A 19,977-nucleotide genomic window follows, 5' to 3' on the forward strand; every position below is an offset into this window, starting at 1 on the left:
ACAGAATACTAATATTACCAAAAGTACCATTATACACAGGATCTCTGTACATAGTATACAGTGTACAGTGTCAGTATACAGATAACACACTGACTCACCGGTGACGTGTGTAGTTGAAGTCCTTCTTCTTCGCTTTTCCTCTTCATCCAGCGCAGACCACCTTCGCTTCTTCCAGCCAGAACTCGTCTCTGCATGAAATAACACAGTTATCTAGAGCAATTTACAGAGCACATTTCCCAATTTTTCTCAACTTCTATACTACACCAGATGAAGAAAAAAAAGTGACATAGTGTCGCCCTGCACAGTAACAGGACCCCCCCCCCCACTGAAAACAGTACCCTCAAAAATAAAATACATCACAGCAGTAATAATATCCTTTAGGCTGTGTGCCCACGATGCTTTTTTTAAGAGTTCCCGCAGCGGCAAAAACGCTGCAGAAACGCTTAAAAACGCATGGTACAAGGCCTGCCATGTTCCCCAATGATAATCCGCATGTGCTGTGCACATGCTGCGGAAATTTCCGCTGCGGATTACCATTACGGAAAAATACGCAGCATGTCCATTAATTTTGCGGACTCGCAGCGTAATTGCCGCCATTGACTTGCATTGAAACGCATATTATCCGTGTCAGCACATTTGCACACACGGATAATATGAGTTTCTATGTGCGGATGGTACCCGGGTGTGGAGGAGAGGAGACTCTCCTCCGGACCCAGGTGCCATAGAACCTGTGAAAAAAAGAATAAAATAAAAAATAAATATTATATTTACCTTCTGACGGCCCGCGGTCTCCTTGTCTTCACTTGCCGGCAACTCGCGGTGGACTGAAGGACCTGCGCTGACATCATAGTCATGTGACGGCTGGTCCTTCAGTGTAGTGTACCGCAAGCTGCCGGCAGCCAGGACGGAGCGAAGCAAGACTGCGGGGGCCATCGGAAGGTAAGTATAGATTTATTTTTTATTTTTTAACATTCTTACGGTCACACTATATAAAACCATGCAGTTTGCATGGATTTATATAGTGTGACCAAGTTGTCAAGCACTTTCCAAGTGATGCTAAAATCGCTTGGAAAGCGCTTGTCAACCCGCATGCGGAAATGCATGTGAAGAACGCTTCACATCCGCTTGTCCCTGGCAGGAAAAACGCATGTAAAATCCGCATGCGTTTTTTCTGCCAGGGAGAAGCAGAAATGATCAAGAAAAAATCCGGAGCATTTCTGCATCGTGGGCACATAGCCTTAATTAGCCCTTACAGTAATAATGTCCCACATCCTGCCCCCATGTCTCCATTCTGCCCCCCATGTCTCCATTCTGCCCCCAATGTCTCACATTCTGCCCCCAATGTCTCACATTCTTCCCCTAATGTCTCACATTCTGCCCCCATGTTTCCATTCTGTCCCCCATGTCTCTTGATTCTGCCCCCTATGTCTCTCCTTCCTGCCCCATTTCAATTGTGCCCGTTTCCATTCTGCCCCCATGTTTCCATTATGCCCCCATGTTTCCATTATGCTCCCATGTTTCCATTATGCCCCCATGTTTCCATTCTGCCCCCCTATGTCTCACATTCTGCCCCCAATGTTTCACATTCTGCCCCCATGCTTCCATTCTGCCCCATCTCTCACATTCTGTCCTATGTTTGCCTCTAATGTCTCACATTCTGTCTCCATGTTTCCATTCTGCCCCCAATGTCCCCTATTCTGCCCCCATGTTTCCATCCTGCCCCCATGTTTTCTGCCCCCAATGTACCCCATGTTTTCATCATGCCCTCATGTTTTCGTCCCCCAATGTCTTCATCCTGCCCTCATGTTTTCTGCCCCCAATGTCCCCCATGTTTTAATTCTGTCCCCCAATGTCCCCCACGTTTTCATCCTGTTCCCATGTTTTCTGCAGCTGCCCCCATGTTTTCTGCCTCCAATGGCCCCCATGTTTTCATCCTGCCCTCATGTTTTCTGCCCCCAATGTCCCCCATGTTTTCATCCTGCCCCCATGTTTTCTGCGGCTGCCCTTATGTTTTCTGCCCGCAATGTCCCCCATGTTTTCATCCTGCCCCCCAATGTCCCCCATATTTTCATCCTGCTCCCATGTTTTCTGCAGCTGCCCCCATGTTTTCTGCCTCCAATGGCCCCCATGTTTTCATCCTGCCCTCATGTTTTGTGCCCCCAATGTCCCCCATGTTTTCATCCTGCCCCCATGTTTTCTGCGGCTGCTCCCATGTTTTCTGCGGCTGCCCTTATGTTTTCTGACCGCAATGTCCCCCATGTTTTCTGCCCCCAATGTTCCCCATCCTGTCGTGGTGCGTCTTTAAAAAAAAAAAGAAAAGTCTCTTCTTACCTTGCAGCGCTCCCGCGGTGTCCTGCTCGTACTCTGCCATTATCGGAAGCACGATCGCTGGTGCATGACATAGTGACGTCATACGCCAGCGACGTGCGCGCTGACGTCAGCCGCTGGTAAATCACTGTAATTGACCGGTGGCTGTTACCTATTGCCGTGCGAGAAGCTTCCCGCACGGCAAAATATTTAAAGTGAACCTGCGTCCAAGGACTCACTTTCACTGAACCGGCAGATTGCTGCTGCTGGGGCCCCGTGAGCAGAAGAATGGGGCCCCGACCGGGCCCTCTCTGCTCACCGGGCCCCATACGCCAGTAAGGGCAGTAATGCCCTGATGGAGGCCCTGCTCAAGAGAAGCAGGACAGGGAGAAGCTGCTGAGGACCAGCCTTTTGAACTAGACTAGTCACCCGAGCCGCATGGTCCACAGCCGGCCTTTAAACTTATGTTTTCTCTGAAATGTCGGAGCATTAGTAGAAGGCTGTGGTGTAATACAGTATTAAATGCCTTTGCAAAATCCAGATATATCACATCAGCTGCATTACCAACATCCAGGTTTGCACTTACTGCTTTATAGTAAACTAGCATCTTGGTCAGAGATGACGTGCCTTTCATGAATCTGTGCTGGTTGTCAGTTATTATATTATTCTCTGCAATATATTTTTCTTATACTGCCCTCAAAAATTTTGAACACCAATGTCGTCAAACATACCGAACGCTATTTGCCCTGCTCTGCCTTCTTACCATTCTTGAATATCAGTACTGCATAAGCCACACTCCAATCCTGTGTCACTAACCTTGTTATGAGAGAATCTAGGAAGAAAATATACAGTGGTCTATCAATGACCAAGCTCAACTTCCTCAATACCCGAGGATGAATAGCATCTGGCCTGTAGGCTTTGTCAATATTTAATTCACTTACACACAGCCATACTCCTTCTTGTTGTTAGGAGTTGTCTCAAGTTAATTAACTTTTAAAATTATAAAGTTATTGTAAAAATGGGATTTTTAATTTTCTAATATAAGTTTCTAGTATACAGCTCATTGCTTAGGACACCGGTCACCAGCACGGCCAGTTACCTATGCAAAGAATGTGTGGCATGAGCACTATCTATACTTTACAGCCTGCTTGCAGCGCTCTGAAGCTAACCAGATTGCTGGATCTCTCCAGCCTCTATCACCCCCGTGCTTCTCTCATGTTATAGAGGCAAAGCTATTTCTGCTAGTAGCATGAGAGAGCTCACAATTGGAACCACCGGTTGGTCTGAACTGTCAATCTTCAGGGATGCACTGCCCCCGGCAAAGTGGAAGCTGGGGACCAGGAACAGGGCGTTCCTTAAGAATCATCTTGAGACAACCCTTTTCAGTTGGGGAACTTCATGGGAAGCTATCATTAGAAAATTACCTATTGTTTAAATCAGGATTTTATGATACATGTATTTAAAAAAATTGTCAGTGTTTTTCTTTTTCATGTAATGGTCTTTATTAAATTTAAAAAAATACTAATCTTGCAGTTTTCACACTAACCACTAGGGCTTTTTCAGATTCTAACTTTCAGTAATTTTCTTATCCTTAGAGGCAGGATTACAATGAAAGGTAACGCCTTTATACATAGCTGATAACACAGGATCCACCAATCACAATAGATGCTTTCACAACTGACCCTGCTCCCCCCCTTCACAAAGGCCTTTGCACAAGCTCATTAGATGCTTCACTACAAAAGGTAGGGTCATGATCTGACCATTGTGGCTATGTCCGTGTGTTGTTTCCTGAAATAAAAGGAAGTATGAATCTTAAAAGGGCCCTAGTGGTCAGTGTGGAAATTGCAAGATTTTTATTTTTTAAAACATTGTGATACATTAAAAACCATCTCTTGATTTACTGAATGGCTTGAGGTAACTACAGTATGCATGGGGTGAGATTTATTTGATAAATTGTACAATTTGTAAAAAAAAAATGAACACAACCATGTTTTCTCACTTGTAGGGTTGGTACCACTGAGAAAGGATCCATCACTTTGAACTTGACTGTAAACCAACCTCCAGGACATTCATCAATGCCTCCTTCTGAGACTAGCATAGGGATCATTGCAGCAGCTGTGTCCAGGTAATAACTAGCATAAGCTGTAAGGGTTAATCACAGTTTACTGTATTGTTGGAGATTTGTGATGTAATACAGTACAGACCAAAAGTTTGGACACACCTTCTCATTTAAAGATTTTTTTGTATTTTCATGACTATGAAAATTGTACATTCACACTGAAGGCATCAAAACTATGAATTAACACATGTTGAATTATATACTTAACAAAAAAGTGTGAAACAACTGAAAATATGTCTTATATTCTAGGTTCTTCAAAGTAGCCACCTTTTGCTTTGATGACTGCTTTGCACACTCTTGGCATTCTCTTGATGAGCTTCAAGAGGTAGTCACCGGAAATGGTCTTCCAACAATCTTGAAGGAGTTCCCAGAGATGCTTAGCACTTGTTGGCCCTTTTGCCTTCACTCTGCGGTCCAGCTCACCCCAAACCATCTTGATTGGGTTCAGGTCTGGTGGCTGTGGAGGCCAGGTCATCTGGCGTAGCACCCAATCACTCTCCCTCTTGGTCAAATAGCCCGTACACAGCCTGGAGGTGTGTTTGGGGTCATTGTCCTGTTGAAAAATAAATGATGGTCCAACTAAACGCAAACCGATTGGAATAGCATGCCGCTGCAAGATGCTGTGGTAGCCATTCTGGTTTAGTACACCTTCAATTTTGAATAAATCCTCAACAGTGTCACCAGCAAAGCACCCCCACACCATCATACCTCCTCCTCCATGCTTCACGGTGGGAACCAGGCATGTAGAGTCCATCCGTTTGTAGCGCCCCGAGGGTTCGGCCGCTACAGGGGTATTGCACCTCTGCCAGAGGTGTGATATTCCACTCCCAGGTAAGGATGGAGTATGGACCAGGGCTCAGTTAGCTGCATACAGCACACACACCCCATTTCCGAGGGACAGCTCAACGGTGCTCCCACTAGACATAAGTGCAGGCATGACCGACTATGTCCCTGCCTGTAGTGGGGAGGGGGGTGGAACACCCAGTGCTGTAGGAGCTGATAGGGGTTGGTTCCTGAGCGTAGGTAGGAGCCCATTGGTTGCTGGTCACCTGGGCTCATGGTCAGAGGGAGGTATAAAAGGTGGGCACCATCTTAGTTCTGGGTCAGTTCAGCCAGAGGAGAAGACAGGGAGTAGAGGCTCTGTAGGAGCTCTACTCCAGGAGGGCCTAGTGAGAGGCCGAGGAGGAGGTGAAGGGGAGCTGGGATTTTGGCTCATCTCAGCTCCAAGAGAACGGAACAGAAAGGAACAGAAAGGAACAGAGAAAGAGAAGGAGAGACAGAGAAACAGAAGGGCTCAGGAACAAGAAGGTGGAAGGGACCCTAAGAACCCACGAGAATCCAGGGTGCAGGGTCAGGCAGATTAAGGGTACCGGATCCCAAGTTGATGGAGGAGAAACAACCCTCAGCCAAAGACCGGTCGTCGTGATCATCTATTGGTGCGACACCTCATCAAACCTGCTAGGAAGGCACCATATAGGACAGCGGAGGACGGGGCCCACGTTTAACCGCACAAGTCCGCGGCAGCCGGACAAAAGTGGGTCACTGGTGAGGCAGGCCAGAGAAAGGATAAAAGGGGGTCCTGAGCCATACTTCTGAACTGCCTGGGAGTTGACCAAGCCCCACACCTGGTGGATTCAGCACGGCTCGGGCGGTCACTACCGGTGCCGAAGTGACCCGGAGCACATGAACTGTGAGTAAAGACCCTGGACTGTAACTTGTTGTCTGTGTGCTCCTTTGCGCCTCCAGCACTACTGGTAATGGGACTCTCACCACCATCACTTCCACCATCCACTACACTGCCCTGGGGCTGCACTCTTCCCGTGGGGAGTCACACCACCTCAGCTGCACCCACCATCAGCCCCAGCGGTCTGCCCTGCAGCGGCGGTTCCTAATGACCGCAAATCCACGGGTGGCGTAGTCGGACATTATCTGAAGCACGTAGCAGACTACCATTGGCCTGACCACCCTGAGCCACGGAACCGGGTTGCCACTACTACTCTCATCGTACCCCCCTATTGCCCGGATCCGAGTGCCCCACGGCCCAGGGGGCGAGTCAGCTTTGGCGTAGTCGGCAGGATTTCGTGCCCGCTAACCACGGGTACTGCGCGCCTGAAAAGAGACTGTTTCACGGTACTAAAGATGGCGCCCGCCCCAGAAGAACGAGCGCCATAATGTGCGCGCCAAAAGACCACAGGAGGCCGCCTCCCATCGTGGGCCGGGTCCCAGAATGGCGCCAAAGAGGAAGCCCGCCCCCAACAACCATGAGCACTGCTGTGGAAATGTCCGTCAACGTGGGGGGGGCTGCCCCTGAGAGTGATTGTCAGCAGAATGCCCCAGGACCACCCCCCATGGGGGCGGAAAGAGAAGAAAACTGCGGGGCAGGGGGTGGTCTGGATCAGTCCAGACAGACCGCACCCGGGAATGGACGCCCTGAGCAGCGCCAGCCTCCTGGCCCGAAGCCTGCTGCAGGCCGAACCGCTCTGCAGCCTAGCAGAAGTCCTAGCGCAGCTCCCCAGAGACCCGGAGCTTGCGCAAGCTGCACTGGAGGACCTGGAGCGGAGGATGGTCCTGGCGCAGCGGAGTGCACTCACCGAGTGGAGAGAGGAACTGGCCCGGCAGGCCGAGACCCACCAGCGACAGGCCTCAGCCGCACCCCGGGGTTCGCCTGCCTCTGAGGACGGCGCAAGAGGAGAGAGGACCGGAGGCGACGTCGCGGAGGGAGCCACGAGGACTGAGGCAAGTGAAGGGGACGTCACCACCCCAAGCCCAGCACCCGCAGGCCTGCCCCAGCCTCCCGTCGCAGCACCAGAAGCCCCACTCACCGCACCTGTTGGCGCGCAGCTACTGCTCCCAGCTAGGCCTCAAGCGGCGAGCGCCGCGGCCACGCCCCGCCCGGCGCCACGCCCCTTGACCCCGGGCGCCGTAAAGCAGGAAGCATCATCGGCCCTGTCGCAAGGCCTGGATGACCCGGGCGCCATCGCCAAGCCTGCGCCCCTGTCCCGGATGGGACTGCCACCTAGCGCAGCCACAAGACCCCCGGCCTGGTCGCAAGGCCGAGTGTCCCCGGGCGCTGCTCCCAGATCAGGTCCCCCCACTATACCATCGCTGGGCGTGGACCTGTTTGCCCATCATACCGGTCTGGATGGACTGCCGCTGGAGTGGCCGGCTGAAGTGACCGGCAATCAGCCATGGAAGGCCCAGCCCCTGCGCGAGCCTCTGATACCGGCTCCTGAACCCGTCGAGGTCACCCTACCCCCACTGGAGGACGTCCAATTTGCGTGGGACTCCACCGGCGAGAACTTGATGGGGTTCTCTCAAGAGACCCGGGCAGACGCGGTCCGTCGTCTGGAGGCCTGTCACCAGCAACTGGCGACCTTTGAGCGGGAGCGACGAGAGAGGCGCGTCAGGGAGGAACGGCTCCAAGCCCAGAGTTCTGAACAAAAGCGCAAGGCCCGCCAAGACCCCCAAGCAGCCCGTGGTCCCCGAATCACCGGGACCATAGTCAAGTTCCACATGGAGAACGGCTGGGGCTTCATCAGGGGCCCAGAAACCGCAGGCGACGTCTTTGTGACCCGCAAGGATGTGGAGAGTCATCTACCTGAGGGACATCGTGGCCGTGACCTATACCCTGGTGATGTGGTCGCCTTTACCCGCCACGTAGGTGCAAAAGGACCATACGCCCTACATGTCCATCGGCTCACCGAGGAGGAGCTACAATACCGCGGCTATGAGGAGAGCCAAGAGGACCCGGACGGGTCTGAAGAACCATATGAGGAGGAAGAAGGAGCATATGGAGGACACCGCTACTAGTAAGTAGCAAAGTACCTGTGTACATAGTTACCCGTCAGGGTATCAGAACTGTTTTTGGGACTGTTCCCGTCTTGAAAGTGTGGTCCCCGTTGGGACAAATATTGAACTGTTACCTGTGTGCCCCTCATCCCCTACCAGGCTGAGGACTGTGAGCAGCCATTCCCTTCCCAAAACTGGCCGAGGACTGAGAGCGGTCAAATCCCTTGTATATAGTTGCGCTTCCTAAAGCGCCCCCTACTGGTTTTATACAAAAACCGCAACGTCTACCTCAAGATTTACTGGACTGTTGCACCTTTACCTGGTCGCAAGTTGCACCGTGGCCATGATCCAAGAATCCAAGAATGTGCTTTACTTAAAAATGTTTTACATGAGAAAGTTTAATATGCTGCTAGGTGATAATGCAAATGTTTTACAAGGTGTTTTATATGACAAAAGAGTTCCAGAGGCATTAGCAAAGTGTTTTATAATAGTGACAAGAAAAGAAAAGTGTTTCCCATAAAGGGAATTGAACCGTATTACCTGTTTTCTGATGTGAAAAGTTATTGAAAAAGTTTTGCATGTCCTGTAATTATCTGTTTTTGCTCTTTTCCAGCCCGAGGACGTGCTGTGCTTTACCAGGGGGGAATGTAGCGCCCCGAGGGTTCGGCCGCTACAGGGGTATTGCACCTCTGCCAGAGGTGTGATATTCCACTCCCAGGTAAGGATGGAGTATGGACCAGGGCTCAGTTAGCTGCATACAGCACACACACCCCATTTCCGAGGGACAGCTCAACGGTGCTCCCACTAGACATAAGTGTAGGCACGACCGACTATGTCCCTGCCTGTAGTGGGGAGGGGGGTGGAACACCCAGTGCTGTAGGAGCAGATAGGGGTTGGTTCCTGAGCGTAGGTAGGAGACCATTGGTTGCTGGTCACCTGGGCTCATGGTCAGAGGGAGGTATAAAAGGTGGGCACCATCTTAGTTCTGGGTCAGTTCAGCCAGAGGAGAAGACAGGGAGTAGAGGCTCTGTAGGAGCTCTACTCCAGGAGGGTCTAGTGAGAGGCCGAGGAGGAGGTGAAGGGGAGCTGGGATTTTGGCTCATCTCAGCTCCAAGAGAACGGAACAGAAAGGAACAGAGAAAGAGAAGGAGAGACAGAGAAACAGAAGGGCTCAGGAACAAGAAGGTGGAAGGGACCCTAAGGCCCCACGAGAATCCAGGGTGCAGGGTCAGGCAGATTAAGGGTACCGGATCCCAAGTTGGTGGAGGAGAAACAACCCTCAGCCAAAGATCGGTCGTCGTGATCATCTATTGGTGCGACACCTCATCAAACCTGCTAGGAAGGCACCATATAGGACAGCGGAGGATGGGGCCCACGTTTAACCGCACAAGTCCGCGGCAGCCGGACAAAAGTGGGTCACTGGTGAGGCAGGCCAGAGAAAGGATAAAAGGGGGTCCTGAGCCATACTTCTGAACTGCCTGGGAGTTGACCAAGCCCCACACCTGGTGGACGCAGCACGGCTCGGGCGGTCACTACCGGTGCCAAAGTGACCCGGAGCACATGAACTGTGAGTAAAGACCCTGGACTGTAACTTGTTGTCTGTGTGCTCCTTTGCGCCTCCAGCACTACCGGTACTGGGACTCTCACCACCATCACTTCCACCATCCACTACACTGCCCTGGGGCTGCACTCTTCCCGTGGGGAGTGACACCACCTCAGCTGCACCCACCATCAGCCCCAGCGGTCTGCCCTGCAGCGGCGGTACCTAATGACCGCAAATCCATGGGTGGCGTAGTCGAACATTATCTGAAGCACGTAGCAGACTACCATTGGCCTGACCACCCTGAGCCACGGAACCGGGTTGCCACTACTACTCCCATCGTTCCCCCCTATTGCCCGGATCCGAGTGCCCCACGGCCCAGGGGGCGAGTCACGTTCACCTTTTGTGCGTCGCACAAAGACACGGTGGTTAGAACCAAAGATCTCAAATTTGGACTCATCAGACCAAAGCACAGATTTCCACTGGTCTAATGTCCATTCCTTGTGTTCTTTAGCCCAAACAAGTCTCTTCTGCTTGTTGCCTTTCCTTAGCAGTGGTTTCCTAGCAGCTATTTTACCATGAAGGCCTGCTGCACAAAGTCTCCTCTTAACAGTTGTTGTAGAGATCAGTCTGCTGCTAGAACTCTGTGTGGCATTGACCTGGTCTCTAACCTGAGCTGCTGTTAACCTGCGATTTCTGAGGCTGGTGACTCAGATAAACTTATCCTCAGAAGCAGAGGTGACTCTTGGTCTTCCTTTCCTGGGGCGGTCCTCATGTGAGCCAGTTTCTTTGTAGCGCTTGATGATTTTTGCAACTGCACTTGGGGACACTTTCAAAGTTTTCTGACTGACCTTCATTTCTTAAAGTAATGATGGCCACTTGTTTTTCCTTACTTAGCTGCTTTTTTCTTGCCATAATACAAATTCTAACAGTCTATTCAGTAGGACTATCAGCTGTGTATCCACCAGACTTCTGCACAACACAATTGATGGTCCCAACCCCATTTATAAGGTAAGAAATCCCACTTATTAAACCTGACAGGGCACACCTGTGAAGTGAAAACCATTTCCAGTGACTACCTCTTGAAGCTCATCAAGAGAATGCAAAAGGTGGCTACTTTGAAGAACCTAGAATATAAGACATATTTTCAGTTGTTTCACACTTTTTTGTTAAGTATATAATTCCACATGTGTTAATTCATAGTTTTGATGCCTTCAGTGTGAATGTACAATTTTCAAAGTCATGAAAATACAGAAAAATCTTTAAATGAGAAGGTGTGTCCAAACTTTTGGTCTGTACTGTATATGATGTGGCCAGTAGAGGGCAGCGGAGAGACCAGATTTGCAGCGCAGGGATTTGGCAATTGGTGACTGTTGCTAGGGATGTTAAAGGACAGTGAAGCTACGCATCGTTGGAAAAAGGTCTGGATAGAGAGGTAGGACTCTGGATCTGTTTTTGGTGAGTCCGGGACACGTTGTTCAGCTTTACATGTCTTGGTGAGGATAACCAAAGACACAGCATCTTGGTCTAGGCCACGTGAGGCCTTATTTCAAAGAACTTAGGAAAGCCCTGCGTTAGAGAGATCGGTATTCTCTAAGAGATTACAGTCAGTGTTTCTGATTATTCGGGACTCAGCCCAGCAAGAAACCATCCACTTCAGTCTCAGGACATACCAGTACCATCTTACAGCTGAATATATATATGCACATATACAGGGGAGGATTAAGTGTAGCAAGGGCCCCGGGCAGTTTAGAAGGTGCGGCCCCCCCCCCCCACCTGATTTATCACGTGACATTTCACATTCCCCTGTGATAAATCATGTGATAGTTCACGGGAAATTAATTTGGCACAATATTAATTGTGCTGCCCCATCTGAGAGCAGCACAATATAGGGGCAGATACCCTGATTCCAGCGATGTGTCACTTTTTCAGCTGCTTGTTGTCATTTTGAGAAAATCACCGTTTTATCTGCTGCAGATCTAGCAGCTCTCTGAATGCTGCGCTCTGTATAGCCCCGCCCACACCACTGATTGGCAGCTTTCTGCCCATGCTCAGTGTACACAGAAATCTACTGATCAGTGATGGGGGTGGGGTCCTACAGAACTTACTAGTCATCTAGTGATAATTACCTTCTGACAAATCAATGATTTTATCAAAACAACACTAAGCAGCCCAGTAAGTGACACATTACTGGAATCAGTGCCTCTAACCCTACATTATGCTGCTCTCAGATTAGGTGGCAAAAACCTGATGACAGATTCCCTTTAAAGGAGCTGTAAACACAAAAAAGTTTGTATTAAAAAAAATACAAGCCATTTGTGAAATTAACTTTTTTCATTGTTAATTCACATTAGACTGTATCTTCAACACTTTTGTCAGCAGGTCTTATTACAGACTCTGAATAGGGCAGCTCTCTCCCTCAGCAGAAAGTCACAGCATGGTTAAAAAACGGGATCTTTTATGATTTTCTCATAATAAATAAAAAAGGACATGCAAGTCCTCCAAACTATTTTCCGTTTCTCTATAGGGGAGGTCCTAAATCTTTCTTGTTCTTTAGTTGATCACATGTCAAAAAGGCAAAGCATTTACTATGAACTCGTATAAAAAAATATACACTTGGAGAGTAATATCATCATCTGCATGTAAATATTCCTTGACTCTAAGGGCTCGCTCACACTGTCGTATAACACGGCCGAATGCTATGTGATGTTTTATCGGATAGGACTCGGTCCTATGTTATACTATGGGACAGTGCAGATCTGCGATTATTGGCATGAGAAAATAATCTCATTCGATATTCGGACCATGTGCACCCATACAAGTCTATGGGTGCACGTAAAACATTGGACTGCACTCGGATGTCATCCAAGTGCAGTCCGATGAACACTCAAAGAGACTATGGAGAAGGTGGAGAAATTAAGTTCTCCATCTTCTCTATATCTGTGCTGCGAGAGAATCGGATCACACTCAGTTGAAGCTCTGACAGAGTTTGAGCCGAGTGTCATTAGCATAATTGGCCCTATTCTCTTGCATGAGAGAATATATGGCTTAGTGAGTGGACCCTAAAACTGAATAGTAGTGACGGACAGGCACCTCACAAGCGGGATCCATGTAGCTCTCAGATGTCATGTAGGTAGGGCTTCATTCCATGGGGTAGGGCTTAATTTCAAGGTATATAAAAAAAATGGACTTCAAATAAAGATTAAGTGAACACAAAAAGCACTAATTGAATTATTTTTTTCGTATTTATGTTTGCAGCCCCTTTAAAAACCCTTTGAGGACCAAGGCACATATATGTCCCATAGTTTTAAACTGGAAAAAAATTTGATTGAATAAAATTTAAGGTCCTCCAAGGTTTAAGTAGGTCATAAATTCATATGAATCCTTGCTCATACAATTGCACATGCCAAAAGATGAAGAACAGAATCAAAAATATGACATTAAGTGGAGCACTTAAAGGTATTCAAGGTGAAAGAGACCAGCAAAGGCATCGTCTCGAATGACAGTAAATGAGTTAGAATTCAGCAAGCTGAAAATGAAGACAGCAGGTTAGAAGCGAACCAGACTTTATGGTGCTCAGAACTAGTCAAGCAGAATTTATTGACTGCTCTTGCAAAGCACTGAGACTCCCGCTGTGTATAGATGGCGCCGTGCGGCCTCCCGCTGTGTATAGATGGTGCCGTGCGGCCTCCCGCTGTGTATAGATGGCGCCGTGCGGCTTCCCGCTGTGTATAGATGGCGCCGTGCGGCCTCCCGCTGTGTATAGATGGCACCGTATAGATGGCTACGTGCGGCCTCCTGCTGAGTATACGTGTATAGATGGCTACGTGCGGCCTCCTGCTGAGTAAAGATGCCGCACGGCGCCCCCTCCAGAGACAGCAGGAGGCCGCACAGCGCCATCTATACTCAGCGGGAGGCCGCACGTAGTCATCTATACACAGCGGGAGGCCGCAAGGCGCCCCCCACAGAGACAGCAGGAGGCCGCACAGCGCCATCTATACTCAGCGGGAGGCCGCACGTAGCCATCTATACACAGCGGGGGGCCGCACGGCGCCATCTATACACAGCGAGGGGCCGCACAGCGCCATCAATACACAGCGGGGGGGCGCACGGCGCCATCAATACACAGAGGGGGGCCTCACGGCGCCATCAATACACAGCGGGAGGCCGCACGTAGCCATCTATACACAGCGGGGGGCCGCACGTAGCCATCTATACACAGCGGGGGGCCGCACGGCGCCCCCCCCAGAGACAGCAGGAGGCCGCACGGCGCCAACTATACTCAGCAGGAGGCCGCATGCAGTCACGCACACACACAAACATATACAGACTTATACATACACGCATAAACACATTTGAAACACAAAAATACATATAAACAGATATCACACAATGATATCTGCCCACACACACACAAACAGACATCACACAATGATATCTTCTCCGTTGCAGCAGTGCAGGCCGGGCGCGCACTGCGTGACGTCAGAGCTAGGAGACACGGCCGCGCACAGGGCCATGTCTCCTAGCAGTGACGCGGCCGGGCCAGCACAGGGAAGTTAACTGCTGCAGTGCTGGCCCGGCCGATGAAGAAGTAGCGGCGGCCGTTGCTGGGGGAGCGGTCCGGGGCCCCCCCTCCCGCCACTGCTACCGGTATGTGCCGTGGCGGCCCGCACATATAATGAGGGCAGTCCGGCATTAGACACCCCGCCCGGAGCCGGGGGCCCCCTGCAGGCTCGGGGCCCCGGGCGGTAGCCCGGATTGCCCTCATTATAATCCGCCTATGCACATATATAACTGTATGGAGGTGTAGTTAGTTAGGAGAAAAGGCCTCTTCTGTAAGAGACACTTCAAAAACTGCTTCGAATAGGTGATTACTAGAGTACTGGCACAACACTATTGTTTTATGGCTTTATGCATAGAAAGGGTTAATCACATGTATTTTTGCTGGCTTATAACTGTTAATTCTGTTAACTGTACCTGTGTATACTCTTATTTGGTGTTATTGAGAGGAATTGCTGTGATTGTATTTATTATTTATTCACTCTTTACCTACCATCCTTTCCTTTGTTTTTTTTTTTATAAACTGTTTAGTAAATATTTAAAATATATTATTTAATATTTGTGCATGTCTGCTGATTGTTGCTGTACCCCTCGTCCTGTGGCCGTCCCTCGCCAACGTTTCATAAGCTACAAGGAAGACAATGTTAGGCCTCAAGTGACATACCGGCTCTGGCATGCCAAGGTAAGGAAGCTTATTACCCGCGCAATGCTCCTCTGGGAAATTTAATATGAAATTGCTTCTTCAGAGAAGAAAAGGACTTGAACTCTATAGCGTTACCTGTTGGAAGCAGCAAACCTACAAGTCATTATCGACTGTATCCTGCAAATTGAGATTCTGATTTGGCTTTTATCTTAAGTCATATTGCAAGCCTCGTTAAAGGGTCGAAAATGACTTGAAGGATTGCTGTTTCCAACAGGTGGCGCTATAGAGTTCAAATCCTTTTCCTCTCTGAAGAGGCAATTTGCATATTAAATTGTCCAGAGGAGCATTGCACTGGCGAATAAGCCTCCTTACATTGGCATGCCAGAGCCGGTATGTCACTCTCCACAAGGAGAAACGTTACCCCTTAGAGCTCATGTATTTTGTTGAAATTTTTGAAATTATTTTTATATCACAATTATTACAAAAACAAAGTTAGTAATCTTGGAATTTTCATACTTGCCACTAGGGCTTATTTAGACTTCCAGGAGGAAGTTCAGAAACGCCTAAATAATATCAAAATAGACAAGTCACCAGGCCCAGATGACATACACCCCCGGGTACTAAAAGAATTAAGTAATGTGATAGACAGGCCACTGTATCTTATATTCAAGCACTCTTTATGGACAGGGACTGTCCCACTAGACTGGCGCCAAGCAAATGTGGTACCAATATTCAAAAAGGGGTCTAAAAGTGACCCTGGGAACTATAGACCAGTCAGCTTAACGTCTGTTGTGGGTAAATTGTTTGAAGGATTTCTTAGAGATGCTATTGTAGAATATCTTAATGATAATAACTGTCTAACTCCATATCAACATGGATTCATGAGGGATCGCTCCTGCCAAACAAACCTGATGGCCTTCTACGAGGAGGTGAGCTCACAGCTGGACCGGGGAGAGTCAGTGGATGTTGTATACCTTGACTTCTCCAAAGCGTTTGATACCGTGCCACACAAAAGGTTGATATATAAAATGAGAATGCTTGGTCTGGGGGATAATGTGTGCAAGTGGGTAAATAGCTGGCTGAGTGATAGAAAGCAGAGGGTGGTTATCAATGGAGTAAGCTCAGGGGGTGTCAGGGTTACTAGCGGGGTGCCTCAAGGGTCTGTTTTGGGCCCTATATTATTTAATATATTTATTAATGATCTAGTGGAAGGGTTGCATAGTAAAATAGCAATATTTGCAGATGATACTAAACTTTGTAAAGTAGTTAATACAGATGAGGATAGGGCACAGCTACAGGAGGATTTAGATAAATTGGGGAGTTGGGCCAAAAAATGGCAAATGGGGTTCAATGCCGATAAATGTAAGGTCATGCACATGGGAAAGAAAAACAGCAGTCACCCATACATATTAAATGGGAAACCATTGGGGAAATCTGACATGGAGAAGGACCTGGGCGTCTTGGTTAATAGCAAATTAAATTAGAGTGCCCAGTGTCAGGCAGCAGCTGCAAAGGCAAATAGAGTCATGGCATGCATCAGAAGAGGAATAGGGGCATATGATGAGAACAATGTTCTTCCTCTGTATAAAGCGCTGGTAAGGCCGCACTTAGAATATTGTGCACAGTTCTGGGCTACGGTGCTCAGGAAAGACATATTGGAGCTAGAGAGGGTACAAAGGAGGGCGACTAAGGTAATAAAGGGAATGGAGGGACTAGAATACCCAGAGAGGTTGTCAAAATTAGGCCTATTTACATTGGAAAAGAGAAGGCTTAGGGGAGACCTCATAAACATGTATAAATACATCAGGGGGCAGTACAGAGATCTCTCCCATGACCTGTTTATACCAAGGATGGTGACAAAGACGAGGGGGCACACTATGCGTCTGGAGGAAAGGAGGTTCCTGCACCAGCATAGAAGGGGATTCTTTACGGTCAGAGCCGTGAGACTCTGGAACTCTCTGGGAGAGGAAGCGGTGATGTCCAACTCACTTAATGAGTTCAAGAGAGGCCTGGACGCCTTTCTGGAGAACAATAAAATTACATCTTATGCTTAGTGATAGTTAATTAATCCAGGGATTTAATCTGACTGCCAGATTGGTGTCGGGAAGTGAATTTTTCCTCAATGATGTAAATTGGCCTATACCGCATGGTTTTTTGTTGCCTTTCCCTGGATCAACGCTGCGGAATAGCTGCAGTGCACAAGAAATAGGCTGAACTGGATGGACGCTTGTCTTTTTTCGGCCTTATAAACTATATGTAACTATGTATATTTCCTGCCCTGCATTTTCCTTATCAGCAGGACTACAGTAATAAGTAACACCTCTATACACAGCACACTTCAGTCAGAATAGGTGATGGCACAGCTGGCAGTTGCCCCCTCCCTTCACAATGAACTTTGTACACGCTCACTAGATGCTTCAATATAAACACTTGTGCCCTCTGAGTGCAGTCAGATTTCCACAGACTCTCAGAATCAGAAGATGTGTTTTTCTTTTCTTCATCTTCTCCTTATCCCAGAGAATCGGATCGCACTATGATCAGAGTGTGATTTGAATAATTGACCTGATTGTCTCAGATGAGAGAATAGCGGGTGTGACCCTAGCAGGGCCGGCGTCAGCACCCGGCGCACCCGGGCAAGTGCCGGGGCCCTGAGCAGGCAGGGGGGCCCACTGGCAGTCGCGCACCCCGCTGGGCTATGGGCGGAGGAGAGCGGTGTCAGCGCTCTCCCTTTTCCTCCGCTTGCTCAGGGCCCTGGCAGCCAGATACTTACCTCTCCCAGTGCCTCCGCAGATCCGCTGTCTTCCTGCCGTGCGCTCCCTGTGATGTCTCAGGTCAGAGGGCGCGGTGACGTCTTTCCACCGCGCGCTCCCCTGAGCCGTCACAGGGAGCGCAGAGCGGGAAGACGCTGGCAACGCTGGAGTCCGGACCCGAGCAGCGGGCAGCAGGTGAGGAGGAGGGAGGTGAGTATTTGATTTTATTTCTTTTTTAATGTATGGAGGCATGGGGCATAATATGGGGGGGGGTGACATCTTGCATGGGGCATTATAAAGAGGGGGGGGTGACATCCTGCATGGGGCATTATAAAGAGAGGGAGGGGTGACATCCTGCATGGGGCATTATAAAGAGAGGGGGGGTGACATCCTGCATGGGGCATTATAAAGAGAGGGGGGGTGGCATTATAAAGAGAGGGGGGTGACATCCTGCATGCGGCATTATAAAGAGAGGGGGTGACATCCTGCATGGGGCATTATAAAGAGGGGGGGGTGACATCCTGCATGGGGCATTATAAAGAGGGGGGGTGACATCCTGCATGGGGCCTTATAAAGGGGGGGGTACATCCTGCATGGGGCATTATAAAGAGGAGGGGTGACAGCCTGCATGGGGCATTATAAGGTGGGGAACAGCCTGCATGGGGCATTATAAGGGGGGGGGACAGCCTGCATAGTGCATTATGTGGGGGGAACAGCCTGCATGGAGCATTATAAGGGGGGGGACAGCCTGTATGGGGCATTATGTGGGGGGTAACAGCCTGCATGGAGCATTATAAGGGGGAGGACAGCCTGTATGGGGCATTATGTGGGGGTTAACAGCCTGCATGCAGCATTATATGGGGGCCACTATCCTGTATGGAGCATTATAAGGGGACCAGTATCCTGTATGGAGCGTTATATGGGGGCCAGTATCCTGTATGGAGCTTTATAAGGGGACCAGTATCCTGTATGGAGCGTTATATGGGGGCCAGTATCCTGTATGGAGCTTTATAAGGGGACCAGTAGCCTGTATGGAGCGTTATATGGGGGCCAGTATCCTGTATGGAGCCTTATATGGAGGCCAGTATTCTGTATGGAGCCTTATATGGGGGCCAAGTATTCCGTATGGAGCCTTATATGGGGGCCAGTATTCCGTATGGAGCCTTATATAGGGGCCAGTATTCTGTATGGAGCCTTATATGGGGGCCAGTATTCCGTATGGAGCCTTATATGAGGGCCAGTATTCCGTATGGGGACTTATATGGGGGCCAGTATTCCGTATGGGGCCTTATATGGGGGCCAGTATTCCGTATGGGGCCTTATATGGGGGCCAGTATTCCGTATGGGGCCTTATATGGGGGCCAGTATTCTGTGTGGAGCAATTCGCTGGTTTCTGAGCTATTGTGGAATTTACAATAGATATCACTCATGTAATGTAAGAAGTGAAATCTTTGCATTGTACTATATATATATATATTTCTCTGCGGTATCTGTGCATCATGAATCGTGGTATGTATTAAAGGGGCCCACTGAGACTCTTTCGCCCGGGGCCCAGAAAAACCTGGAGCCGGCCCTGGACCCTAGCCTAAGTGGGTTTTCGTTCCGACTCCTGAGCAAATATACTGACTGAATACTGATAGTGGGGCTGTGGCCTTAAGGAGAAGATCGGGGTCTGTTCATTTTGATTAATGTACATGTGGATTTGCTGAAACTACAGGAAGTTAAAAACTAAAATAAGTCCCAGTGGCCAGTGTGAAAATTGCATGTTTTTTTATTTTTAATACAGATTGTGATACGGACAAAAAAACATTGACAAAAAAAAAACATTTAGCACAAAAACCTGCAGTAAACAATAGGTTATTTTTTGATGATAGTTTCCTTATAGTATGAACAGTTTTTCGCCGCCAAAGCATTGCAACAGGCATAGTTTTCTCAGAGAGTGTAGTCATTGAATGGGAATTTTTATAATTTAATTTCAGATAAGGAGTTAAATTCTCATGTCATGGACTTGTACCAGTTGTGAGCATCACATGACCAAAATGTACTTTGTTTTTATTAGGCCACGGCCCCACTATCAGTATTTGATCAGTATTTTTTCTCAGGAGTTGGAGCCGAAACCAGGAGTGGGTGATAAATGCAGAATTGGTGACTTGTTTCTATTATACCTTTTCTCTGATTGTTCCTCACCTGGTTTTGGCTCCCACTCCTGAGAAAAACTACTGACCTAATACTGATAGTGGGGCCATGGCCTAAAGGTTACCATTGAATG

General features: G+C 48.8%; 1 protein-coding gene across 1 annotated transcript in view; it reads left to right on the plus strand.

The window, feature by feature from the left end:
- The window catches only part of PM20D1 (peptidase M20 domain containing 1), a 102,518-nt gene that overhangs the window by 40,838 nt on the left and 41,703 nt on the right, over positions 1 to 19,977 (plus strand). The window contains exon 6 of the mRNA XM_073666948.1: positions 4,313 to 4,432. Coding sequence (XP_073523049.1) covers positions 4,313 to 4,432 — 120 coding nt within the window. The remainder of the gene's footprint in view (positions 1 to 4,312; positions 4,433 to 19,977) is intronic.

This window comes from Phyllobates terribilis, unplaced genomic scaffold (assembly GCF_046119375.1).
Source record: "Phyllobates terribilis strain yellow unplaced genomic scaffold, ASM4611937v1 Scaffold_2__4_contigs__length_985480577, whole genome shotgun sequence".
Lineage (NCBI taxonomy): Eukaryota > Metazoa > Chordata > Amphibia > Anura > Dendrobatidae > Phyllobates > Phyllobates terribilis.